General features: G+C 43.3%; 1 protein-coding gene across 3 annotated transcripts in view; it reads left to right on the forward strand.

Annotated features, from left to right (window-relative positions):
* Ust (uronyl 2-sulfotransferase) overlaps nt 1–27,998 on the forward strand; it is a 286,921-nt gene that overhangs the window by 99,519 nt on the left and 159,404 nt on the right. For all 3 annotated transcript variants that reach the window (XM_006984443.4, XM_042262310.2, XM_076552790.1), the window contains one exon: nt 14,142–14,185. In XM_006984443.4, the coding sequence (XP_006984505.1) occupies nt 14,142–14,185 (44 nt within the window). The remainder of the gene's footprint in view (nt 1–14,141; nt 14,186–27,998) is intronic.

Here is a 27,998-nt window from a genome sequence, read left to right on the forward strand (position 1 = left end):
CTGGCTCTGCTTCCACCCCAGGCTCACTGTACTCTGCCTTAAAAATGAGGGACTTGTTGTGACTTTGAAAGTGGGTGATATGTCTAGAGGGGCGGCAGAGAACTCAAGGGAGGGGCGCATTTGGAACGATTCCTCTCGCTGGGTAAGAAAGCCGACTTCCTTAACCCATTTTGTCAAAAGAGCAGAATTAAAATTTTGCTGGAAGAGAACCCGGCGCAGTACATACTCAAGAGTATTTATGATCTGTGGTACACTTTGTCCATAGAAGAATAACCCAGGTTCAGGACTACACAAATTCTGCCAGGGTTTTAAAAATCACACTGAGTGTATGCTCAGGTATAACCTTCCGTCATAAATCCTGGGAAACGTGGAGGGGTCTATGACAAGCCATGCTGGGGCATAATGAGGGATGTGTCTTCCAGCGCTACCTGATGTTTATGCATGCGGTTACTCAGAAGAGCTTTTATTTAATGCAGCCATGTTGTGTAATTGGCTCCACTTTTAATATAATCACGAGAACTTTTATAGTCTGTGTGCCAGGCCGTTGGTTGATGGCACTATTATGTCGATGTCCTCCGTCCTGATAAGTGACCCCTACTCTTGTGTCCATGGGAAGTCGAGGCCGAGAACCTTTAAGGTCTTGCTCAAAGTCACCTCTGGTTAAGTGACCTTCCCCCAAGTAGACTGCTTAGCCTGAAAGCTAACCTCCTTTCCTTTGTCCGTTTTTCTCTTCTTAGGCAAGGAGTTTCTGATTTCTAAGTACTTCTTTTTGCTGTTCATTGCTTAGATGTTGTGTGTACAGAGTAACACAAAAGAAATGGATTCTTGTTTTTGTCTTCCAATATTCTAGTTCTATGAAGCACACACTATACCCAGGTCCTATGAAAATGGTCACCACACAGAGTGAGAGATGACTAGAAAGGGGCAATGTGATGAGTTTACTGAAACCCTCCTTCTTTGAATGGAGAGCTTCAGGCCTACATGTACTTCTGCTAGTTTGTTTTGTGAAGGCTGCTGTTCTGAATGGCTTCGGTAATTTCTGTTGGCTCTGTTGAAAGCCCTCTTTTCCCTTTGAAGACCTCATACAGAAGAAACAATGGTCTCTTCTTTGTGTTGCTTGAGAGTTTATATGAAAGCTGCTCCCAGATGGGCTAGCTCTGAACCAGGGCATCTGTGTTGGTCTGGCAGGACCATCAAACCCAATTTGAAATTGACATCCACATTCAGGAGCGTCTCCAGATAGCCTGGTCGCATGTGTGTCATTTTATTTGAAACACCCAATAGAACAATCCTTCCCACTCATCTCCCTAAAGCACAAGAACAATTGGCAAGTTACCAACCACTTATCTCTCAAACTGATAATGGACACTGTTAGGCACAGAGAGTCATTTCCAGTGGCCCCAGGCCCTGGCCCAGATACCCGTCCAGCAGGAGACAGAGCTGGGAACGAGAGCTTTCATGTTCATTTTAAAAATATGTGTGGTTTGACACTAGCCTTCACAGAAGAATTGATCCATGATGCAGCAATGATTTGTCATTCCTGGAAAATGGCTGAGCCACTGACATATTTCCCTGTTTCGTCCTCAGAAACCTCTTCCACCTAGATCTGGGCTCACCCTTCCCCCTATTTCATGCAAAAGGTGCTTATACATATGCAGATTGCTTGGAAACCATTTGGACTACCGTAGCCGGATTTCTCTGTTCCTCCAGCCAGCTCCCAGATAACCACATGGAGTCTTCTTATTAATTATGAAAGCCTGACCGATAGCTTAGGCTTGTTTCTAACTAGCTCTTATAGCTTACATTAACCCATTTCTATTAATTTACTTCCTGTCTCATGGCTTTATTATCTTCACTCTGTACTGCCCATGCTGCTTTCCTGCTTCTTCTGTGTCTGGCTGGCGACTCTGCCTTCTTCTTCCCAGCGTTCTCTCTGCCCTGAAAATCCTGCTTAGTTATTGGCCACTCAGCTTTTTATTAAACCAATCCAAGTGACACGTATTCACAATGCACAATAAGATTATTCCTCAACAGTCTACTACTGCCCTGCTGTGTGCAGAGCTCTATGTATGGGCTGGAAGTTTCACAACCCAAGTCCATGTCTGTTTTTGATACCACTCAACTGTGTGACTTCACTTCCTTCCTTGAGAAGGTGGAGCATTGTTTTACCCTGTCACTGACTCCAAGGATCTTCTGCTGAAGTGACTTGAGTCATCAGTGATGCTTCATGTGCATGCAAGCTCATAACAGACGTGCCTAGAACCACTTAGATTTCCAGATGTCTCCTAAATGAGATCCTATCTCCTGACTTGGTTTCAAGTCATGAGGATGTTCTTAACAAGACTGAAGGGCTTGCCATCCCTTGCATAGGTAGACCCCATGCCCACAGCTCAGTCCTCACACCCTGGCCAGGTTCCTCTGCCCTTTCCTTGCTGGTACTACTTAGGTATGCTCTTCCATGGAGGCTGTGCCTTGATGTATTCCAAGGAAGCATGTCCTCCTTGCCTCTAGTCCCTCACCGTGGCCAGATTTCTCCTGGCAGGAGGCTTTAGCACAGGCTGCCCCATCTCCATGATGTTCCTTTTTTCTAGCCTTCTCTTCTGCCTTTGCGCTCAGCTGTTTCATCTCATACCCACCCAGGCCTTTGACTCTTTCTCTGAGGTGGCACAATTGTAATGCACCCATTTTGTAACCATTCAATTAGTATCTGTCATCCCTTTCTACTGCAAACTTCTGTGGGCTGGATGTTTGGGTGTTCCATATGCTAAAGTCCATATGCCCTTATCTACAGTGTGATAGTGTTTGGAAGTGGGCAAGGTTTGGGAGATGATTGACCTTAGATGGAATCTTGAGGATGGGGCCCCCATCATGGGATTAGTGCCCCTATAAGAAGGGAAAAAGAGGTCAGAGCTCTCTTCCTCTGATGGTGTAGGGACCCATGCAAACCAGGCCACACTAGCATCCTGCTTATGTCCCAGCCTCCAAAGCTGTAAGAAATATGTGTGGTCAGCAGCTAGTTTGTGCTAATCTGTTATGGTAGCCTGAACTGGGACCCAGAATAACGCCTGGCACAGAGGAGATCTTGCTTAGAACTTGCTGGAGGATATAGCTACTCTTCTGCCTTTGCTTCATCCCCCCACTTCCGTACTTCTCCAGATACTTAGCGTCTCACTCACACCTCTGCACAAGACCTGGTTTCACATATGTTTGAGCATTTGCTGACATTGATATTCATGCATGCTGCTGCTTTTCAACAAACATGCTAAAACTGGAACCTTCGACTTAGAGGCTGAAAACTCCCTGCAGCCATATACAAAATAGTTTCTGTGCCGTCTTCAGGAATTACTTTCAGTGTTTGAATCATATCTATTTTAATTCTTTCAATGATGTAGTTTTACTTTTAGAGACATAATTTGGTTATGTAAGAGCAGCCCTGTCATCCAGTTCAAGTCTAGAGAGTAAGCTAGGCAATAGAGTCTGAAAATCTGGGCTATTTAGGGTAAAAAACAAAAACAAAAAAAACCACACATGCCATGTAGCTTTTCATGTTTGTTGTTGAATGAGCGCATAGGTCTATTCTTAACTTTGCTGCTAAACAGATGGTATGATAGCCTAATGACTTACTCTGCACAAGTTGTTTTTTTTCTGTAATTGGAGGGGTTGGACTATGTGGTATTGATGCGTCCCTTCCTCTTCATAAGATATGTACACATGTATACCCATTCAGGGAGGTCACTTATCATGGCCAAGCCAGAGAGAAAGTTCTTGCTTAGAGCGATGTTTTGAGACCATCTTTCATAGACAGTAATTGATGTGTCAGTGACCTAACCTTTCAAAAATCATGGAATACTTAGGAAATGAAAATGTGTTTGTATCCAATTGAAGTGAACTGGTGAGGAGAGAGGTTGATCACATGAGAATTCATTTCATTCTCTTTTTGTGAAATAGTGATTAGGAATACAAAATATAAAATACAGAAAATAGATTAAATATTGAGGCTGTAGGTAAACTACCAAATTAAAAACACTGGGCCTGGAGATGTGGCTCATGGTAAGAGTCCTTGCTACGCCACATGAGGACCTGAGTTTAGGTCCCAGCACCCATGAAAAAAGCCTACTGTGGTCAAACAGAAGCCTGTAACCCTGGCAATGTAGGGGTGGAGACAGGGCCAGCCCACTCCAAATTGAGTGAAAGGTCCTTTTCTCAAGAGAATAAGTTGGAAAGTGATAGAGCAGGCTACCCAATGTCCTTCTCTGGCCCCCACACAAGCTCAACCTTGCATATATGGATATACACCACACACACACACACACACACACACACACACACACACACACACACTTGAAATTTATAATTGAGAACAATGACTTTGTTTCAGATTTCTAATTTGAAACACTCCTGAGACCCTGATCCAGCTTTTAGATGCTCATTCCTTCAGAATTATTAGAATTGTCATTGATAAGAAACCTACATTCAGATAAAATGATGACAAAAAAAGGCCACACACAAAGCAACATTTAACAATGATGTTAATCTTCCATTGTTCTTGTAACAAATTAACACAAACTCAGTGGCTTAAAAAACGCAAAATTAAGCCCAGTGATGGTGGTGCACTCAGGAGGCAGAGGCAGGTGGATCTCTGAGTTTGAGGCCAATCTGGTCTCCAGAGTACATTCCAGGACAGCCAGAGAAACCCTGTCTTGAACTCCCTGGCCCCCATGCCCTACTACCCCCAACTCCTCAAAAAACCAACCAAACAAAAACACCACAAAATCAGTGTTTTAAAGTTAAGTTTAATATGGGTTTTAATGGGCTGAAATAACTGGTCAGCAGCGCCGTCCTTCATGGAGGCGCCTGAAGTTTTGTTTGTTTGTTGGTTTGTTTTCTGGCCTTTCCAAGTGTCTGGAGGCAATCCACATTCCTTGACTCATGCGACTTCTCTTTCTCTAACTCACCCTCTGTTCCCAGTCACGTCTGTCTGACTCTGATCCTCTGCCTGTGTCTTACAAGAACCCTCATGATTTCAATGGACCGCCCTAATCCTCCGGGATGAACTGGGCCATCATGTCCCTGGTGTGTGTGTGTGTGTGTGTGTGTGTGTGTGTGTGTGTGTGTGTGTGTGTGTGTGTGTGTGTATGAAGTCACATATTCTTTAATAGGCTCTGGAGATTAGCACAAGGACAGTTTGGGAAGTCCTTTTTCAGTTAATCACAGATACTGCTCAAAAAAAAAAAACCAACAAACCAACAAACAAAAAACCCAAAAGACAAACAAAAAAACAAAAAACAAAAACAAACAAAAAAAGCGCATTGGTTGAAGTTACAGGTCAAGAACCAAGCAGCACTTTCTTTTCTGTTGCTGACTAGTGTAATGTTGAAATTTCTTGTATTTGAATGAATTTCCGGTTCAAACTAACTTCTAATATCAAGTATTTTGAAGTAACGCTGACTGCCAAGAGGATCTCATTGGAGGGCAGCCATCTCAGATCGATCTGGGATCACTCTGTTGGCACAGTAGCTGGATGGTCCCTCCACACCCGACTCTGTCAGTACTGGGCTGTTCTTTGAGCTCCTGGGTCAGTTCTTGAACAGCCCTTTGTCCTTGATAGGTGTCCGTGATGACAACATTGTCAGAGGTCCATGTCTAAACTGTTGAGTGGCTCATATGGCTTACAGGGCACAGAGAAGACCCCATGCTGCTTAGGCTACCCCTGTCTGAAAGGGATCAGTTTGTCAGAGCACACCAAGGCCCCAGACTGGAATCTTTGAGTGAAGCAGTGGGTATGTGGGGTACAAAGTGGCTTTAGGGTCAAGCGGTGGAGGTCAAGTCCAGAAGCAGTCCAACATGTCTGAGTTCCTACTCCTTTTAAACCCCCTTTCCTATATTGTGAAATGGGGCTTCTAATTTCCAGTGCTGTCGTATAGGCACTGTGTGGAGTGAGGTCTGTAGACTACTTGGCCTTAGGTTTAGAAGAGCCTTGGGCTAGCCATGGCTATCATCTCCCAAGCGTGCTGATGTTTTCAGCCTGGCCTTCCTGCCATCATTCTCTCCATGTACTTCCAGACGTGTGGAGTCTAGTTCTGCTAGAAGAGAACTCGCCTGGCTGCTAGGTAGAAGCAGATGTGCAGGCCAACATCTGCTGTGTTTGCAGGCGCATCGGAGTCCTGCTGGGTGGATCAGTTGGCTGTGGTGGTAGTCTTTGGGGGCAAAAACATAATGGAAGGAAACAGAAGCCTAAGAGACTAACACTCCATTCCTACCTCAGCAGGACCCTGTAATAGGATTGCCACGGATTCCTGAGCTAGTTTGGAAACGATATATATTTATACTGAAGTTGTTATTAATAGGGATGGTACATTGACCACTTGACTGCAAAGGTAGTTTCCTTCTACAAGCTTACCCTTAACATTCCCAAATACACATTCAAATTTAATAAAGAAATGAGTTATAAAGCAAGGTAGTGCTTGGGGGCTAGCAATAAAAGCAGAGAACATTAATTTCCTTTTCAGTTTAATTAAGAACGGAAGTCACTTTCTAAATCATAGATGGTAATGGTTTAATATGGGTATTGTTTGTGAGGGCCTTAAATGCCCAGTCTTCACAGGTAGGATCAAGAAAGTGTTTTAAGGGGGCTAGAGAGATGGCTTGGTGACTAAGGACATGTGTTGCTATTCTGAAGGACCCAAGTTTGGTTATCAGCATGCATGTTGGGCAGCCCATGATTGCCTGCAGCCTCAGCTCTAAGGGATCACATGCCTCTGGCTTCTGCCGGCACTTGTACTCACATAGACAGATGTGCACACATATAAATAATGAACAATTTTTGAAATCTTTTTTTAATGAAAATGTTTTCAGGATGTTATTTACTAATGGGTTGAGTAAGCATGTTTTAAAGATATTTTTGTAAAAATACTTAATAATAGGGCCATTTGTTTTAATTCAGCAGAAAACTGGTTTTTTTTTTTAAAGCATAAATAATGCTGAGCAAGCAATTTCCCTAATTATAAGACACGCAGTGACTGGAGACACTCATTGCACAAACTCCTCATTGTAATGGTGGCTGGTGCGTGCTAACAAGGACCTCGTGGAGAAACGGAACCCATGGTCAGTGGTGCAAAGGGGGACATTTGCATATTTTTTTGGCAAGCACCAAGCTGGGGCTGCTCTGTTCTCTTCCACAGTAATTCCTTCATAAATAGCATCGTATCAGAGGCCTAGACTCCCAGGGGAGATGCAGCCGTGTGTGTGTGTGTGTGTGTGTGTGTGTGTGTGTGTGTGTGTGTGTGTGTGACTGCGTGGTCAGTACCCAAAACTCTGTGTGAAATGGCTTGTCCTGGAGAAAAAAAGAGAGGGCTTCAGTCACTTCTGGTTGCAATTTTTGAAGGCCCCGGAGAAGGGAGGCTTTGAGCAGAGTGGCGTGTGTTTGATCTGCCGTGACATGGCATGGAGGCGGCTTTCTGACATCCACACTAACGCACATCAGGGCTTCTATTTGGGGAGTGGGTATTAAACGTTTTTAGTCTTCGGGGACCTGTTCAGACAAAAATAGATCTGCTAATGCAAGATCCAGAGTCAAGAATAAATTATAACCCTTGAGGTTGCGTAAGGTCATTAGCACATTCCTGAAGGTAGCTCGAATAATTGCTTTAAAAGGGGGCACCTTTTAGAAGGCTTATCAGGATGATACTAGAAAATAATGGAAAACAGTGAGTGGTTCTATGAATGTTCGTTTTTTCAAGCTAGAAGCTACTTCACTAGCCTCAAGACTTCCTTTGTTTTTCTGAGTAATAAATGCAGTTATAAAAATAAAGGTAAGCGATAAGATTCGGTCATGTCAGAGGAGAGACCATGAGTTCCTAATTTGTGATTGCCGTGATACATTTACAGGTGCCAGGGGTGGGGCAAGGTCCATTTAGCAGACATTGTTTTGCAGCTAACCACAACCACCCCCACCACCACCCCCCGAAAAAAGTGTATCATTTAACAAGTATGATTTGGAAATTCCCAGACTAACTTTTATATCAGTTATAAGTAATGCTGACGACAAACGGATCCACACTGGTAGGCCCGTGAGTGGCCCGGTAGCTTACGCTGATCCCTTAATAGAACAGTGACTCCTCATTGAGCATTTACCATGTTTCAGAAGGTATTGTGTTTTATGGACCTAATAGATTTAATTCAAAATGTATATTTACATTTAATCTATTTAATTTTCTTAACTGTGGCTTAAGGTCTTTGTGCTACAAATAGGGACATGTGGGTAGAGTTTTCCTGTCCCACAGCTGCTCTCAAATAATCAATCAGAGGCTTAATATTAATTACAAATGCTCAGCCAATAGCTCAGGCTTGTTACTACCTAACTCTAACATTTACATTAACCCATATTTCTTATCTATGCTTTGCCACATGGCTCATGGCTTGTTACCTCATTTCCTACACATCCTGCTTCCTCAGTGGCTGGCTGGCATCTCCCTCAACTCAGCCCTTCTTCACCCCCTCATTCTCCTGGCTTGGTTGTCCCACCTATAATTCCCACCTGGCTACCAGCCCATCAGCTTTTTATGAAACCAATCTGAGTGACAAATCTTTACAGTGTATGAAAGGATTATTCCACAGCAATGGGCATTATCATCTCAAACAGCCATAGCAACAAAGTACTGTTTCCAAGTCACCCAACTACAGGGTTGGGCTGGGATCTGAACCAGGTCCTTTGATTCTGGAGCCTGTGGCTCTGCTTTCTATTGTGCTCTGTCACCACTCAGTTCTGTTAGTGCTATCTTACTGAAGGCATTACATCATTTTCCTGGGGATTCCTTTCTACTTCCCCTCTAACGTGAGACCAAATATTGCTACTTAAACTATATTGTAGTCTGATAGAGTGTTGAGATATCCATTGAGTTATCAAGTCTGATATTTTGATTGTGAACCTGGCCTTTAAATGGCTAAGCCATCTCTCTCTAGCCCAGGGCAACAGTCTGGCAGCTTCTTGGTACGGCTGTGCTGGTCTCTACTGCATGCACAGGTATGACATTTGGCTCCTCTGTGTTGTTCAAGTTCCTTTTCTTCCTCTCCATCGGGTTTACAGCCTGGAAGCACGAGATGGTTCTTTGGGCTGCCACTAAAGAGTGTCCTTGCTTTCGGATTTCCCAGGGGATTTCTTCAGGGTCTCGTGGATACATAAAATGTGTGTGAGGATCATATGTGAGTGTCTCTGGGACTCTGGTTGGTTAAGTTATGTCAAGTCCAGGAAACTCCAGGCAGATGATGGACGGATTTATTCACTCACCTTCTCAATGAACCTGAACACAAGAGTTCACAGAGCTGCATACTCTTTGCAGTGGCTGTGTATTCTGAAGTACTCTTTTAAAGGGAATTTTGGAGTCTGGGAAGGGTTTAGAGTAAGCTTCAAGGTGACCTTTGCTGGTACCTTTTCAGGAAGTCTGTAGCCTGCCTCCCTCTTTTCAGTTTCTTTACACCGCCCCCCCCCCCCCCCCCCCGCTCCCCGGAGCAAATGTTACTTGAATCTGCTTGATCAGCATCCCCACAACGGTAACTCCATGATCACGCACACTCCATCAGCATTCACCTTTGACATGATAGTTGTGTGGAAATCTCTCATCACCCTGGATGGAGGTGACCCCTGATTAAGACGAGTCTGGAAAGGCTATATTCTTTTTTTTTTTTTTTTTTTTTTTTTTTGCTTCTAGAAAATTGGATTTGGCATGAGTTATGAAATATATTTATTTGTGTTATAGCTCAGTGGTTCTGAGCCCTGGCTAGACATTAGAATTACCTAAGGAGCTTTTTAAAGATACCAACTGCCTGGGACCTTTTCCAGAATAATTAAATCCGAGTTGCAGCGCCTGGAGCCTGGCATTGCATTTCTTCAAAGCTCTGTAAGCAAGTGGAATGTGCAGCAAGGAATGAAAGATCAGAGAAGAAGATGGACAGGCATGGAAGTAGCTCCTACCCTGCTGCTGATATGACTAGAAATACTAGCAGGATGTTTGAAAATGCATTAGGTAACTTGTTCGCTACAGAGATCAAAGGACAATGAACTGTTATCAAATGCATTGCCCAGAATAGGTTCCCAGGCAACAAAGCTGTTTGGCCTTCCAGATGATTATATTCAACATTAACTTTCAGAGAGGTAAAAGCATATTCCAACCTAGTAAACACTTATTAGGTGCCTACTGTATACAGACATTGTTCTCAGTATTTTTGTCGAATGGTGTTAGCCTCATGTGCTTTTCTTATAAGCTATGAGTTTATTTTGTTTTACAAATGTGCATATGGAAATCTTTGAGGATGTAGAACACTGTGATCTGAGTACTTTTGGGGGGTACTCTCTGCTACAAAAGCAACATTTAACCTGCTTGCTAGATATATATCTGGTTTTCCATGTTCGCCATCTTGTCATATAAAGCATCAATGGCTCTCAGATGGTTAGCCTGTCGGTTCTGCCAGTGGAGATCTGGGTATAAGAGAGCAAACTGCCGAAAGTCCAGATCCTTGGCCTCCTAGTTCCTAGACCTCCCCTGAGTTTTCTAAAATAAATCGTTGCTGAGAATAGTTTAGAATTAGAGAGACCCTGGTAACACGTCCTGGGAGACTATGGTGGAACATGGGGGAGCTCTGCTGACTGCTCACGCTGTAACTCCTATGTGCTTAGATGGAACATGTTTGCAGATGGTTTCCTATGCTCTGTGTATAACCCTCCTAGAGGACTCCATCACAACAGACGGCAAGAGGACGGTGGGATTTCGAGTGCATAGGCACAGGAGCGTGGTGTCCGGCAAGGGCAAGGGCACATCCTCTGTCCCAGCCCGGTCCTACTTAACCTTCCTCTCATTTTTCCCTTTCCAGAATTTAGATCCTGAGCTCTGTGCCCAAAGGCACCAAGAGCTTGGGGTATGCTTTTACCTCTCTGAAAGTTAACACTGAATATAATAATCATCTGCAAGGCTGAACAGTTTTGTGGCCTGGGAGCCTGTTCTAGGCAATGCATTTGATAACAGTTCATTGTCCTTTGATCTCTGTAGCGAACAAGTTACCTAATGCATTTTCAGACATCCTGACAGTTTTGAAAGTCTAGTATCCTAAGATAAAAAGCTCCATCAAGGGATTGCAGTCACACCTTAGGAGAGAAGCTGGCTGTGCATGTCTCAGAAATACCTGTCTCCCTGTAGCTTTGCCCTAACCTCCCCCCACGCCCTTGCCCCTCACCCCCCACCCCCGATGAACCTCTATTGCCAGTGTGTGTAAGGCATTTAGTACCTCTGGGTTGTGATAAACTAAACAAGGACAAATGTAATGATCTGCTAACACAATTACAGGACCTAGGGTCAGGTGCTAGTAGTGATGAGCCCTGTTCCTTCCCGTGTGCAGAAAGCAGGGTTAACTAGAGTTGACCTACTCCTTCAGCACACTATCTGCTTTTGAAAGTCTTCTATAATGAAGGGAGGGAGGAAAAGGAGGAGAAAGATAAGAAGATAATAAATCTTAAGATGTGCTATGTGCTGAGTGGGATGTATTAACACTAGTCATACTGTAAGGGTCTGGTTTCTGCTGCCTTCACTGGCTGTGTATCTTAGGTGAGATGCTTATGCCCCTTTGTAAGGTCTTTCTAGGGAAAACAATCCCTTTAAAGTCCCTGGTAGGGACTGACTCACTAGCTCAGCAGTTAAGTATGTTTGCTGTTCTTACACAGAACCCAAATTTAGTTCCCAACACTCATGTTGGCTAGTTCAGAATTGCCCATAACTCTAGCTGTTGGGGATCCAATACCATCTTCTGGCTGCCAAGGAAACCCATACATGTGCACGCACACATATGTAGATACACAGTCATACACACAGATATAAATAAAATAAATCTTTAGAAAGAATTACTTCGGTCAAGGTTATTATATCATCTAAAGGCCAAGATAGGAACTTCCTTATTTGGCATCTAGGTCCTTCTGTAGAATCAGTGGTGTTTTGTAACTGGTGGCTAAACAGAGGAGGATGCTGGGAAAACAAGAGCATGCCGGCATTGCCCTAACCATTTCCTTCCAAGGTCTAGGGACATCTGTCATACTCATCAGAACTTCTGGGCTTTGTGCTACCTATCAGTAGTTTTCATGAACTTTTTACTCATATGGAAACTTTTAGAATTTCAGAAACATTTCGTTGTTGAAGCCAGTTTTGAGTTTTGAGCAGGATGCCTGGAGAATACGTTGAATGGAGTGTGTTGGGATTTGTTACATCATTTGGGGGAAGACACAGTCTCATGATGAGCAACTACTCTGCTTTCATTTTTGTAGGATATTCCTGAACGGTCTGCTAGACATAGGCAACTATGTGAGGACATATTCTGTTATTAGGTCTGACGTTGCTCTTCCTATTCCTGTATGTGCCTGGTGGGGTTTGGCACAGTAATAAGCCTCCAACAAATTGTTCATCATGCTCTCATTTAAAGGGTTCCTCCAGCCTTGTCGTGCGCACAGCAGGTATTTATGTCGTGTCTGGGAGTTGAAAGTGGACCTTGCTGTCTGGTTAATATACACACATGGGCAATTAGAGTACAGTCCCTGTGGCTGTCAGGTGGATTATAAATCAGAAGACTCCAAAACAAAAGAGATAGCTGATGACTCAGGGTGGAAAAATCTGTATGCCAAACCCTACTTATTTATTGCCTTTGGAAAAATGTCCCCAGTTGAATTGTCCCTGGCTTAAACCCTGCTTCCTTTTTTATTCCAATTTTCTAAGTTATTTTTATGGTGTACTGTCAAAAGTACCTTTCATCTACTCAAAGTAGGACATTTATCATATTCCCGAGTCTATTATTTATAAGTACCTATGCTTCTGGTGTTTTCTGCGTTTGTTCCTGTAGCAAGCCCATCATCTTGCTCCACGGCTGGAGATTCCCCTGGGTTCTTTCTTCAGGGTCCCCGCTGGCTAGGAGCTTCCAGGTAGATGTCTCCACGTGATCCAGTGTCACCAGATGCTAACATGTGCAGTGCCCAGGCTACGAAACAGTCAAGAGGGCAAGATGCTTGGATTCTCAGATGGGCAGATGCCCAGACACACGCTAGAAACCTCAGCCTTTTGTCCTGTGTGCAGTTCTATGGCTATGTGGCCATGAGCAGGTTACTGGAATCCTCTAGGTCTCTGTTTTCTCCTCTGGAAAATGGGAGCAGTTCTAATCCACCTCTGAAATTTGAATCTGATAAAGCAGTGTATATAAATAAAGCACTTAGCGAAGCATCCCAGACTTCCTTGAGTCACATGTGTGTACGTGTGTCATACGCACAGGTGTGTATGGTTGACACTGAGATGCCTTGTCTAATGGTTTCTCCACCTTATTTTTTTGGAGACAGGGTCTCTCCTTGATCTCTCTATTTCTGCTAGAATGGTGGGCCAGTGAAGCCCTGTAATCTGCCTGTCTCCACCATGCTAGCACAGAGGTGGAGGCTGTTGCCACATACCTGGATTTTTAAGTGGTTATGGGGATCCAAACTCAGCTTCTCATTCCTGTGCAGCCAACACGCTCTCTCTCGCCACTGAGTCCTCACCCAGCCCTCCTGAATCTCTTTGTTTTTTACTTATTAGGAAGCAATAACCATGTACTAGGAAAACACACCAGCAGGGGGCCGTTAATCACATTCAAGCTTAAGCTGGAAAGATGAAGGAAAGTTGGCAAGTTCAAGGCAAACTGGAGAAATAATGTCGAGTTCTCCAAAGTCTGGTTCTAGGCCCAGCAGCACCCACATCACTTGATTCCTGGGTACAAAATTACATGTGCAGAGCCACCGGATCTGAACTTTGGGAGTGGGCCGGATAGTCAGTGGGTTAACGAGTCCGTCAGGTAGTAGATGCTCACTAAAGTTTCAGACCCAGGAATCCGAAATACACTCAATAGGTATTGGTTGTGTGTTTCTCCCTGTGGATGTTTGTGTGCATGTCTACCCATGTGAGTCCCTGCCAAAAGTAACTAGACGCTTAACATCAACACAACTGGACAGAGTGGTGATGAATTACCCAGTTTCCCTTGGTATTTTTGTAGAATAGAAATATGTCTAGAATGTCTTTTTTTTATGGCTTTACACCAAATTATTTTGGGACTAAAACATTTACATTCAATGTTCTTTTCCCCCCTAGGAAATTCCACTTATTTGGATGACCATGGACCACCTCCTAGTAAGGTAAGTTCTTTGCTTGTGGCATAATCTACTTTTCCGTTAGCAGTACTCATATGCTCATACTCTAGGAGCTCCCGGGCCTCCAGTGAACCCAGCCAGGTCCCTTTTAGCCATGAGTTGTTTGCAAGCAAGCGGTAGATGGATGGTGTCAAGAGAATCTTCAACTTTAATGGTGAGGAACCTGAAGAGCCTGAAGATGGCCAAAGTGACAGGGGAAGGAAAGACATTATTTAATCTGTACCTGGGCATTGCCACCCCAGACTCACTGCAGACCTATGTCAAACTCTTCTGTGTTCCCATCTCGATTGTCCTTGTCATTGGCTGCTTTGTTTTGACCCTTGATGTGAGGTGCAGGATGGAGCCTCCCTATGGTGTTGAACCTTGGGACTTGTCTCATTTCTTTCAAATTCTCTCTGGCCCACTCTGGTTGGATTACTCCAGCCCAGTTAGTGCCCTCCCATGTCAAGTCTGTGGCCACATCACTCTTCCTATGAGCAGTTTCACTTAACTTTTTGGTGACAGAAGAGTTAATAAATGTAATTTCCCGCCACTCTTTACATTATTGACCTCCATGAAAGCCAACTGCAAACTCATTGAAATATGGGGGATAAAACAAAACAAACAAAAACCCAAGTTGAAAATGACCTTGGCATGTGAGAAAAATACATGTAATGCAATGGACTCTCTATTCTAAATGTAGGTCTCTTATGCTCTTTTGTCATGATTTCTCTTTCCCTTGTAAGTGATGGTAATAGCTGGCCAGCCCTTGGAAGAGGCGGTTGTAATTGACAAAGTCAAAGTTGGTCACTATATGCCTGTTGGTGTGATTTTTATAGCTAGACTGTGAAAGCCCAGATATCCTTATACTTGGTTTCTTTTTCTTTCTTTTTTTAAAAGATTTATTTATATGTATATAGCGTTTTACCTGCTTGTATGCCTGTTGGCCAGAAGAGGGCACCAGATCTCATTACAGATGGTTGTGAGCCACCATGTAGTTGCTGGGAATTGAACTCAGGTCCTCTGTAAGAGCAGCCAGTGCTCTTAACTGCTGAGCCATCTCTCCAGCCCTATACTTGGTTTCTTAATATTTGACCACTGGAGGCAGTGCTTGCCAAATACAGCTGTAATAGTGTTGAGAAGATATGCTGTTTAAACTTCCACCACACCTTCAAGCATGAGCCTTGGAAATAGGTATTCCTTGTGTTCGTTTTGGTTGTTGCTGTTTTGAGAGATGGAGTTTCATATTAGCCCAAGCTGGCCTTGAACTCACTATGGAGCTGAGCATAACCTTGAATTTCCCATCTCACCTCTTGAATGCTGAGATGGCAGTCACCCACAGCCTCACTTGGTCCTATGTGATGCTTGGGATCCAACCCCAGGACCTTATGCATGCTAGGTGAGCTGCATCCCCAGCCCCTTGAAAAACTGTCTGAAGATGTACTTTGTATGGCACTGCGTAAATTACTTAATATTCTGACCCTCAGCTTTTCCTGGGCAGAGCTTGACTAAAATCACTGCCTAGAACATAGGATGTCTGAACAGCACTCAACACTGAAAAGTGATAGTCAGTAAATCAGCAGTGGCCTGTGCTTACTGGGCTGACATTAAGGTTATTGATGAATTGTAGAGTATGATTCATCAAAATGGAAAGGTGTTCTACTGTTTTATCCATTGTGCAGGTTTTTTTTTTTTTTTTTTTGAGGGATGCGGTGAGGCGGGGGGGGGGGGGGGGGGGGGTAGGGGTGGGTGGTGTTTGTTTGGGATGTTACAAGTGGCAAGCAACAAGAAAACTAGTCTCCTAGAGGAGCAAAAGGATGCAGAGGAGGCTCTCAGACAAAGGTCGAGACTTCCTCTAACACATGCATTTTGTTCTTGAATATCCCTCGGTTCAGGGAGGCAAGTAATGGCCCCTCATTGAGTCCATTGGGCTGGACCATGCAACCCAGAGCTGGGATCTGAATTTGAACTCTTGGCTCTTCCCCTGAGGCCAGGACTCAATGGTGTGTTAGCACCAGTTAACTGGAGCCTTCTTCTAACACACATTGCCCTACCTAACCCCACAGTGCTCGATTCCAGGATCTGGGGTAGGACCTAAGAGTCTGTGTTTCTCACAGGCTCCCGGGATGCTCACACCATGGGTCTGGAGTCCACATTTGAGAGCAGTTTCTTTAAAGGCCAGGAGTGAAGGAAACTATTTTCCCCCACCCCAGACCTTTGCTGTTGTGGTTTTCCCTGCATGACTTATTATGTAAAGGTTACTTATTAATAAAATGATGATTCACCATCATTAAGGTTTTTTTTTTTTTTTTTTTTTTTTTTAAGTTTTAAGTGAAACATTTTTCATTTGGTCAACAACCTGCCCAGGAGGGAGAATAGAAGAGACGAAAAAGAACAGCACAGATCACATATAAGGATTCTTAACCTTGGTTCTTTTCTCTCTGGTCGGGATAGGTGGTGTTTTTGTGCCTATGCCCTGGCTTGATGGCAGCAAAGGGATAAGGAGACTCTGTTTGTGTTTCTTGGCTGGTTGGTGGGGTTTTCACTTTAAGTACAGTCTGATAAACCAGTTTTTTTTTCCTTTGGGCTGAGGACTCAGGCCCATTTGACTTTGTAGGGCAGAAACCGTAGTAACAAGAACATAATGATGGGTCAAAGCACTCTTGTATGTGAACATATTTTTTGTCCACGCTTCTGACTTCTGCTGGAGTGAAACCAAGCCCTAGAAGTGATGAATGCAGCGTTCCAGATACAGGTCCCTGAGTGTCCCCTGAGGCAGAAGGCTAATTGTTTAGGTCTGGCTTAGGTAGAGACATGGTGGCACCCGGAGGATAAGGACTCACACATGTCTGGCCTCTGCAATGACCCCACCTGGCAGAAAAAAGCCGAAGAGAGGCCAGACCCATAGTTTTCATATTTATTTAGCACTCAGAAATAGCTTCTCGATGCCAAGACCAAGGGTTGGGATCTTGATAAAATAAGAGTTTTAAGCCCTGAAAATATACTGAGTTACCACAAGTTCTCTTTTATTAAAAGTTCAAGCCAACAAGTTTCCCATTCCACTAGTACTAGCCATGTGGGGAATGGAGCGTGCCATCCAGAGCACACTGGGCCCACTCCTCTTTTTCTCCCGGACTTTCATAAGAGAAAAACGAATGCCTTTGATTTTTCACTTGGTTTTGAGATCTCCTTGGACTTCACAGCTTACCTCAGTCTTTGAGTGAAGCCATTATCAAAAGGCTAGTGTTTTGTTTTGTTTACAACAACCACTTTTTATTACCACTGTGTTGTGTAAGGATGGAGCCCCACTGAGAATGAACGCGTGCATCGCTAGCAAATGAAATGGAAAGCTATTCTTGAATACAAAAATGCGGCACAAGACAGCACGTATGGTATGATAGCCAGGTCTACGGTGAGAAGCAGGAAAGGTTTCCAGTGGTTTTTTTCTCTTCAGATAGTAGATTTTTTTTTCCTTTTTCTTATACTTCCATGTATAATTGGAGTTCATTAAAGTAATGCCTGGTCATTTGAAAAGTCAGGGAAAACAATTTCTTGGGTGGGGGAGGACTGAAGTTGAGCTTAAGAGGAAGCACACCCAGCAGCTGGTCCCCTAGGACGCTGCCGGATCCTCTCTTCATCTGGGATGTCTGTCGCAGTAGGAGCAGCCGTTAGCACTGATGAGTTCTGTTGGTAGGAAGAGACTACAAGTTGTCCTGTCACATGTCTCGGCTTCCCATATATGACAGAGCAAGCGACCTGTTCGAAGCAAAGCCAGGATAATGAAATCACTACCTTTGGTTGGTCTATAGCTCCTCCTGTGTGCCAAAAAAAACTGCTCACCACTTCATATGCAAAATGTACTCTCTATCAAGCTCTATAAAAGAGGTGGTAATTTTTAAGATCTTTATGGTACAGATAAGAGATCTGGAGCCCAGGAAGGCTGACTAATTTTCCAAGGGTCAGATACTAAGTGTTGGAATTCAGATTCTATCCCAGGGGTGTGCAGTTCCAGGGCCCAAACTTTTCATAATTTCAAAATGAAAGGTGAAATACAAACATGTTGTGTGTGTGTGTGTGTTTATGGGACAATGCATGTTTCAATAAGAACCTAGTACTTTGATTAGGTAATAAAGATTTAGCCTTCAGTTTCCAGAAAAAAAATATTCATCACCACTTACCATTTGATTTCCAGGGACACTTGTCTCATTTTAAAGTCAATCCTTCTATATCTACTTTATCTATCTTCCCTCATTCATTTTGTTTGTATGTTCATTTTTGTGCTTTGTATATTTTCAAAGCATAAACATGGTAACACTATTCCACGTTCATGTAGCCAAACAGGCCATGCCTTGTTCTTTTCAAAGAACATCATTTGAATGAGGTCCTTCCTCTTAAATGACTGTGTGAAAATACCATATGTCCTTCTTGTGCTGGTAAATATATGGTCTGTTCACTGAGTCTTGATCTGAGAGAATTAATCTGGGCTGCCATCGTGTGAAGACGCAGAGTTGAAGTTTTCCCACATGTGCTCATTGTCACCATCACGGAAGTCTCCAGTGTCCATCTGTTTCCACTAGTGTGGCGGTTCTCAACCTTCCTGATGCTGTGACCCCTTAACACAGTTTCTTATGTTGTACTGACCCCCAACCATAAAATTATTTTTGTGGCTACTTCATAACTGTAATTTTGCTACTGTTATGAATCGGAATGTAAATATGTTTAACGTAATGTAAGTATCTGATATGCAGGATACTAGATATGCAACCCCTGTGAAAGGGTCATTCGACCCCAAAGGGGTCACAGTCTACAGGTTGAGAATCATTTCTAGTGCTAGTGGAACCTCTCCCTCTGTCACTTCTATTTGTTGTTAGGGTCAGGGATGAACATTTCTAAATATTCTTCCATGTACACCAAAAGCAAAGTGCACAGAATGTTGAGGATGAGGTAGAGTGTGCTTGCCCACTATGCATAAGGTCTTGGGTTCGATCCTTAGCACCATTGAAAAAAGGGGGAGAGTGAGGGGAAGATAGGCAGGGAGAGGTGTGTGTGTGTGTGTGTGTGTGTGTGTGTGTGTGTGTGTGTGTGTGTGTGTGTGAGAGAGAGAGAGAGAGAGAGAGAGAGAGAGAGAGAGCAGATTATAAAGTCAGTCTCTTCACTCATTATTTCTATCTTCTAGAACCATGAATGATGTAATACTTCGGTTAATGCAATAAGCAATGTGAAGGATGATATAACAACGGGTGTTTATTTCGCTAACGAACCATTCCCACAGGCCTACACCGTTGAATACACTATCTGTGAATGTTTAAATTGAAATTCAAGAAGTAAACATCCGCACTCTAATTGCACTGGCCCCTTTCCAAATTCTCGGTGGTTATATGTGACCAGGTTCCATTGTGTCTGCTGTGTTGGACACCACAGAATAACGTTTTATCATTCTTTCAGAGTCCATCTTGTGAAAATGCCTTGGAATAATTGATGCTTGATGGAAGGGCTATTATTCCTAGGATAAAACAGTCCTGTATGGTTTAACTAGGAAAAGTAACTTCACTAGGATCTCAGGATGGGTCTTAGGGTTTCTTCCATCCTCCCTCCCTCCCTGCCTCCCTCCCTTCCTTCCTCCTTCCCTCCCTCCCTCCTCCCTCCTTCGTTCTTCCTTCTCTCTCTTTCTTTCTTTCTTTCTTTCTTTCTTTCTTTCTTTCTTTCTTTCTTTCTTTCTTTCTTTCTTTCTTTTTCAGGGCTTAGTGGATCCATATAGTAATTAGGAAGTAGAAGTTTTCTTCTCTTTAAAATTAGAATTGCTCAAAAAACCCACTAAATTTGGCCTTAGTGGGTTCTGGTTTATGTTGAAGATTAAGCTGTGTAACTGATGTCTACTTTTGCATCCCAAAGCATTTTCATATATAGTAACACTATATATGAAATATATACTAATCTATTATTTTATATAAAATACTGTATTCACATATATATATATATATATATATATATATATATATATATATATATATTAGTATATGATAGGGTCTGCTTGTTCTCATTTTATTTTATGTGGAAGGATCTTTCTAAATAAGATCACAATTCCTGAGACTTGGGATTGCAAGCATGCATCACAGTAGCAGGAAGATCAGAAGTTCAAGGTCTTCATTGGTTTCATAGTGAATTTGAGGCCAGCAAATGTGATCTCATTTAGAATGAAGATCTACCCAGATGTAACAGAATGAGAACAGGACAGACCCTAAGTACATTATGACTGAGGGCTTCAGAAGAAGAGAGACTTGGGCTAAGGGACAGAGACACACTAGAGAATGACTTGTTTTCCCCAGGCTTATTGGGGACCCCTGCAGCTAGAGAAGGGCTTGGAGCAAACTGCTCCTCCGTGATCCCAAAGCACAGGAAACTGCATTGACCTCATTTCAGACCTTGTCTTTCTAGGGGGAGATCACATCAGATTAGCTTAAGCCACCCAGTGTTTGTTACTTTGGTAAGGCAGCATTAGGCAGAAATATAAACGGGCTGCATTTAATATCTCTAGTGACTCGAATAGCATTTATTGTTGAGTGATGTTATGCGTTACTTGATTTGAGTTAATAAATGGTGAGAGCACCGTTAGAAGCTTACCATAGCATGCAACTTTTCTAAGCAACATTTGCTGTTCCCCAGACCACACATTTGTCCCAACCTTCCTTCTTCACTGTTCCTTATAAATCATTGTAAAGATTTACTTATTTTATTGTGTGTCTAAGGGTGTTTTGCTTGCATGGATGTGTGCCACATGCATCCCGTACCCACAGAGGTCAGAAGAGGGTGTCAGGTCTTTCTGAAATTGGACTTAGATAGATAGTTGTGAGCTGCCATGTGGTTGCTGGGAACCCCATCTGGGTCCTCTGCAAGAGCAGCCAGTGCTCTGACTTGCAGAGCCATCTCTCCAGCCGCTTGCTAGTTTGCTATCCCCAACATCCACTCCAGTTTCTTTTCTTTGAAATTAATTTCTACTGTGTAAATTGCCATTTTATATATAAAAACATACAGCATCATATTTTTCTTGAAAAAGAGCCTTGGGTGACAGTTCATTTAAGAGAAGGTCACTGAAGCCAGATGTCTGACTGCCTCAGGGGCTGAGGCTAGGAAGGTAACAAGAAAAACAGAAACATTTCTTGACCTTTTACAGAACAAGGCCTTATTTCTACACACTTCTCAGCCTAACATCTAACAACACAGCTCCTAAAGCTGTAAGGCAGATTTCATCCTTGTTTCTCTCTCCCTTTCCCCCTCCCAACAACTCCCCTTAATTCTAAGACCTCAGTAATTGAGAGACTTAAAAAAATAGTTCTGGAATAGAGAAAGCAGAGTTCTGTTTTTTTTTTTTCTTAGAGTCCATAAAGGAAAACCAAAACATTTTATAATTGGAATAGGTAGGTCACTTGACAGACTTGAGAGCACAATTACTTTCATACTATTGGGCCAAGGTTCAGTCAAGTTTCTGAATCTAAAAAGTGCCATCTCTGGATTACGGGAACTCGTACACAGACACTGTCTCCCTCCTTTGGTCAGAATCACCTTTACTCCGAAGGCGGGGGCTCAGAGTCAGGAAAATGATGCGTTTCTTATTTCTATCCCCCGAGCCTTCAAACCTGCAGACGCAGCCTCCATCAGCCTCGTTTTTCTTCTCGTCTGTGAGGTCCTGCAGGAGGTAAATTAAGCCCCGGTGAAGTCGGGTTGTGTGTGGCAGGCCCTGCGTGGTTCTCTTGAGGCTCCTTAATAAGTAGCGGGCCCCTGCTTTCCTTCCTCTAACAGCATCCGGCTGTCCTTCACAACCGGAATTCTCCAGTTTATGTATCTTCTCATTTCTCCTTGGGGTATTTTAAAATTGCAAAGCATTCTACATATAAAATATCAGCAAGACTAATACAAATGCACAAGGTGCCAACGATGGCATTTGCCACAGTACCAGGATAGCTTGTCAGAGTCTACATTCTGACCTACCTGTTCTTTCGTTCGTTCGTTCGTTCGTTCGTTCGTTCGTTCGTTCGTTCGTTCGTTCGTTCGTTTGTTCGTCCATCATTGGTGGAAAGGTGGCCGAGGAACATGGAGTGGGATCACACCTCACTTCAAATCCCAGTGATGTGGCTGCTCCCCTGGCTCCCCTAGCTAGGCTGGATAGTTTTTTTGAGTTTCAGTTTCCTGTTTCCACACGGCGGTAGTGACTGCCTCAAGATTGTGAGCTTACGTGAAACAGCTGGAATGCATCTAGCAGGTGCCAGGCACACAGTAAGCACTTAACAATGAGTCTTTAGTGCTGTGTGTGTTTCCTTTTCGAAAGTCCTTACAGACCTTGATAATTCCGTGTGCTCCAACTTTCCATGCACTTATCACATTTTTCTTTGGATTTTTAAAAGCAATGGGCACATAAGACAGTGGTCTCCTAATCTATTTTCAAACTTGACTTTACCTGGGGTACAAAAAAAAACCCCAAAGCACATAAGTGAAGCTGCTCTTTGTTTTATGGAAGAATCAATTGCACAGAATAATAGGTTTGTGTTTAATGATTCGTGATAAACATATTAGGTACAAAGAAAGAACTTAACTCGGCAGAATGAAGCAAAGCGTTGGAACCCGCCTCACTCTAATGAGCGTGACCTTGAAGGAGTCCCCACTTGGCCTCATTCCTTTCTTTCTTGTTTTGATCATTGCAAATGATAAGAAAAGTCATGACTTGAACTTTTGGTTTTTGAACAATTCCAAAAGCCTCCAAGGCCAGTGTGTGATGTAATGAACCCCGAGTTTGGTGTTTTCTGTAAGTTGGGTCACTTGCAGCTCAGAATGCAAAACAATCTTCACAAGGGAAACAGGTTAACCTTATGTAACAGAGTGACTGTTTCTCTCCAAAGTCGCCAATATCCCCCCCACCCACACACACGTTCACACCCATCCCAGCTCTTAAGCCATTAATGTGGAAGTGTTGGGCCCAGCTAAAATGCCTCCCCAGAGGTTAGCTTTCAGTGCAAGTGTGTGTCCAAGTTCAGATGCAGAACTTTTTCTAAATTTGTCCATTTTATGAGCATGTAATGTGTTCCCAAGAAGAACATCAGGGACCCATTTCTCCCTTAGTAATTGATTGCTAAACTAAACGTATCTTCATCATTCCTAAAAAAAATTCCCGGCCAGCCACAGGCTTAAAAATATTTGTTTTATGTAACTGTTGTTTTAACATCTTCTCCATCTCATTCCCAAAGGACCAGTTACCACTGGGCAGATGTTCCATGTCTTCCAAATCGCAAGTGTTGTATATGGATGCGCCCTCATATGTCATGGTGGTGCATGTGTGGACATGAAAAGACAGCTATGGGAATTCATTCTCTGTCCCCACCGTGTGGAATCCTGGAATTGAAGTTGGGATTGCAACGTCTCTTTCTTTGGCACCTTCTCATCTGCTCAGTGTTGTCAAATCTGAACAAATCCAGCAGTGCCACTCACAGCTGTGGCTCTAGCTGGTTGTGGGGTTGGGGTGTCTTGAAGAGTGGAGGACAGACGTGAAAATTGCGCGCAGTCATTGGAAAGCATTTTTCCCCCAAGAAATTACTTCAGTAAATTGAGGAAAACACATGCCACCATTCTTGGGCAACATGACAGCTGCCTCAGGGCTTCCCAAGCAGCAACAATTTAATCGTCTTGGTGGCTCCAGCTGCAGCCACCCAGTTCCCTTCTTATTGGTTTCATTTCTTCCTTGTCCTGATTATCCATTTGCTTTTTGGTTTGTTTGTTTGTTTATCTATCTATCTATCTATCTATCTATCTATCTATCTATCTATCTATCTATCTATCTATCTACTTCTCTACAATCCCCAAGTTTCCCAACTCTCCCCAGTTGTGGAATTTCTTCTGGGGGACTTTGCATATACTAGGTGACAGACTGGTGTCCACTCGATGATGTCTCTCGTGGGGCCTCTCGCCTACTCTCCTTCCATCCTTAGGCAACTGCTCAGGCATATCTGGAGATTACCCTTCACCCTCTCCTGGGCTCCCTCCCATTTCCTGGAAAGCATGTGTCGTAGAATGAGGACCTCTGGGCAAAACAGCTACTGTCTTCTTCACAATGGCTGTACTTCCTTGCAGGGAGGGGTCCATCATGATTGGCTGTGTGGATTGCTGAGATTCCCTCATAGGAGGGGGAGGTGGAAATGGTCATTGGATCCTCACCCGAGATTTCGGCTGCCCCTGCCACTCATTTCTTACATGGTTTCTGGTTGTACATAGCCTCAAGGTCTTAGGATGCCCTAGGGATGGAGGCTGGGGAAGGTTAAGTGGTAGGAATGGCATCTGTGCTCTGTGGGAAATCCATCACCCCTGCTGGATAGGGGCTTTCCAGTGCAGCTCCCTGAGGAGGACCCACAAACCTGCAGTAACCCCTCCCCCATGTCTTTCTTGTAAAGAAGCCCAGTGAACTCTTCGGTTTTCTTAGGGGACCCTTCCATGGGATCATGTCAATACTTTGGTTTGCCACTGGGGCCTTATAAGGAAGGGGTAGATATTGTGTGCAGGAAAGCAATTCTTGAAGCATCTGTTGGCTGACACTAATTCACACAATTTCAGTGACTTAACACAATCTATTGTTTCATAGCTCTAGAGGTCGGTAACTACACTTCTTCTAGAAGCTTTAGAAGGGAAATCCATTTGTTTGACTCTGTTAGCTTCAAGAAGCCACCAGCATTCCCGAGGTCATGGCCTCTTTTTCTGACCTCAAGGCAGAAGTATAGCATATTCAGGTCTCTGATTCTGCCTTTTCTCCTCTTGCCCTTCCCAGAACCACTGTGACTGTGACAGTCCCACCTGGAGACTCTCCCCACCCACCAGTCCCTCAAGTCATCCAAGCTACAAAGTCCTTTTTTCTTTTGTCATAGGATTATTTAAAATACTCACAGATTCTGGAAATTTATAGAACCATATCTCTTGGGGGCCATTATTCTGCCCTCTACATGTATTTCTTTATTTTTCTCAGCCTTCAGTTCATGTGACAGCATTTCCTGAAAGGCCGAATTTCTTGAAAATATCTTCATCTGACCTTCAGCTGGTCACTTGCAGGATGTAGAATTCTTCTTTGGAAATCTTCAGTAATCAGAACAGGGTATTGTGATGAAATGGTCATAGACTCCCGTGTCTCAAAAGCTTTCTTTCTCTTGGAAGTCCCCCTGTGAGTCCACTGGCTCTTGGGAAAGTCTCTTGAGGACCTAGCTCAGGGGCCGGGCCTGGGCTGTTTCCATCTTGTGACATCATTTAACAGAAGGTCACTATGGGGACTTTTCATCCCTTCATCCCAAATGTGACACAGCCACTTCTCTGAGCAGTCCATTGTCCAGACTAGATAAACTCTCCGAGGGGCCTGGGAAGTCAAGCACACAGTGCCCTGAGCAGTTTGTGTCCCTGCCACAGGGCCATTCCCTCAAACCATGGAAGCCTTCCATCTGTTTTATAGTAGTTTTCAGCATGTCTATTAAGGGTAATTCCCGGTGCTTTATCTGAAAATCGAATCTGTCACTATGGAAGTTGTTATTCTTAGTGTTCGGAAAGTTTACAGTTTCATGCCCAGGGTGTGTCAGCCTCGTGTCCTCATCCACTACTCGGTGACCTTCGCATCCTGGAGATCAGCGTCCTGGGAAATGAGCTGACGTCTTTTTAATGTGTGATTTCTCCTCCTGAAGTTCGCTCTCTGGGCTTCTGGCTGCTTCTTACTTGCAGACTGGTTTTCCGGGATGAATTGGCCACATTTCTTTTTTCGTACTTTTGTCTTTTCACTATTCTATCTGGAAAAGCTTCCTAATGTAGTCAGCCGCCATCCACTCAAGGTTCTTCCTCACACAATTTCGAATTTCTAAGAGCTTGTCCTGTTATTTCCTGAACATTGCTGATCACAGAGTCCTTTGGTGCTTCGTAGAGCCATTTGGTAAATTTATTTTAAAAGGTTAGTCTTACATATTTTATTATTTCTGGCTGCTATTCTTAATGGAATCTTTTTTGTCCCACTATATTTTAACTGATTGTTGTAATATTTAAAAACTATAAATTTTGTGTTTTATGGTCATATTATTGAACTTAAATTATTATTTTAGTATTTTGAGTGCAAGGGTGTTTTGCCTGCATATATGTCTATGCACCGCATGTGTGCGTGGCTTGCAGAGACTGGGAGAAGGTGCCAGATACCCTAGTATTGGAGTTAACAGTTGCAAGTTGACGTGTGTGTGCTGGGAATTGAACTCAGGTCTCCAGGAAGAGCAGCCAGTGCTCTTAAACACTGAGCTGTCTCTCTAGCCCGTATTACTGAGCTATTAATTGTCCAGTCATTTAAAACTTATTCTTGGAGTGGACTCTGTGTGTGTGTGTGTGTGTGTGTGTGTGTGTGTGTGTGTGTGTGTGTGTGTGTGTGCCTGTACGTGCACATGTGAGTGCATCTGCTCTTGGAGTCCAGAAGCTGGTTTCCAATCCCACGGAACTCGAGTTACAGATGTGTTTAGGCTGTTGGACACAGGCGCTGAGAAGCAAGCTTGGTCCTCTGAAGAGCAGACTGTGCTCTTAGCTGCTCAGCCATATCCCCAGGCCCTAAATTCTTCTTCTTAATGAGGAATGGCACAGTGGATAGCCAGTATTCATTTTACCTCTTCCTGATTCTGACTCGAATTTTCTAGTGTGATTTGGAACAATATGAAGTCTGTGGCTGGGAGTAGGTATTTACTGTAACCCACTTATAGAAATCATGCCTGGAATGTGATAGATAGCATTTGGTAAATATTGTCACATAAGTGAGTAGTAGTCATAGAGACTCTTGTTTTGTTTGAAGTTTTAGTGATATTAATACACTTTACCATTATATCTAAGTTTAATTTTTATTTTGAATATCCCGTGTTATAGTAACATGATTTTTTAAAAAAAAAAATCTTCTAGAAGTATACAGTTATGTGTGCTCCTTCTGGCCTGTTATCTGGCGTTAGAAAGTTGTCACATTGAGTTTTTCTTTAGAGGACAAATGTGGGAAAATTTTGGAGGGACAGATGGGTTGATGAGTGACATATTTTTGTATCGGTGTTTGGCATAGCTCAGGATTTTGTGGTCACTCGGAAGAAAGGGTGTTCAGAGGGGCTGGAGAGATGGCTTAGTCCCTGACTGTTCTTCCCGAGGACTAAGATTTGGTTCCTAGCACCCACATGGGCAGTCACAACCATACATAATTCCAGCTCCAGGGTCTGCTGCCTTCTTCTAGTGTCCGAGGACACACATGTACATGGTACACAGACATACATGCAGGCAAAGCAGCCATACACTTAAAATATAAATCAATGAATCTTTAAAAAATAGGGGCTGGAGAGATGGCTCAGAGGTTAAGAGCACTGACTGCTCTTCCAGAGGTCCTGAGTTCAATTCCTGGCAACCACATGGTGGCTCACAACCATCCATAATCAGATCTGGTGCCCTCTTCTGGTATGTAGTCATACATGCTGTATACATAATAAATAAATAAATCTTTAAAAATAAATAAATAAAAAAATAAAAGAATTGTTCTGAATTTGCAAGTGTGCCTAACTTTTTTTTTTTTTTTTGGCATAAACTACACAGGACCATCCACTAGGCTTAGACTCACTGCCAGGTGTCCCGTAAGACCTTCCACTCAGCACCTGCTGCCTAAGGGGCACCTCGCAATCTTGAACAGAGCACTTAACTGTGTGTGACCTGGGCAAGCTATGATTTAGCTACATCTGAAAGATGATGTGTGGTTATCCTCAACAAGATTGAGAGAGGCATCATTGAGCTGGAGACTGGCCAGGAATTA

Source organism: Peromyscus maniculatus, chromosome 16 (genome assembly GCF_049852395.1).
Source record: "Peromyscus maniculatus bairdii isolate BWxNUB_F1_BW_parent chromosome 16, HU_Pman_BW_mat_3.1, whole genome shotgun sequence".
Classification (NCBI taxonomy): domain Eukaryota; kingdom Metazoa; phylum Chordata; class Mammalia; order Rodentia; family Cricetidae; genus Peromyscus; species Peromyscus maniculatus.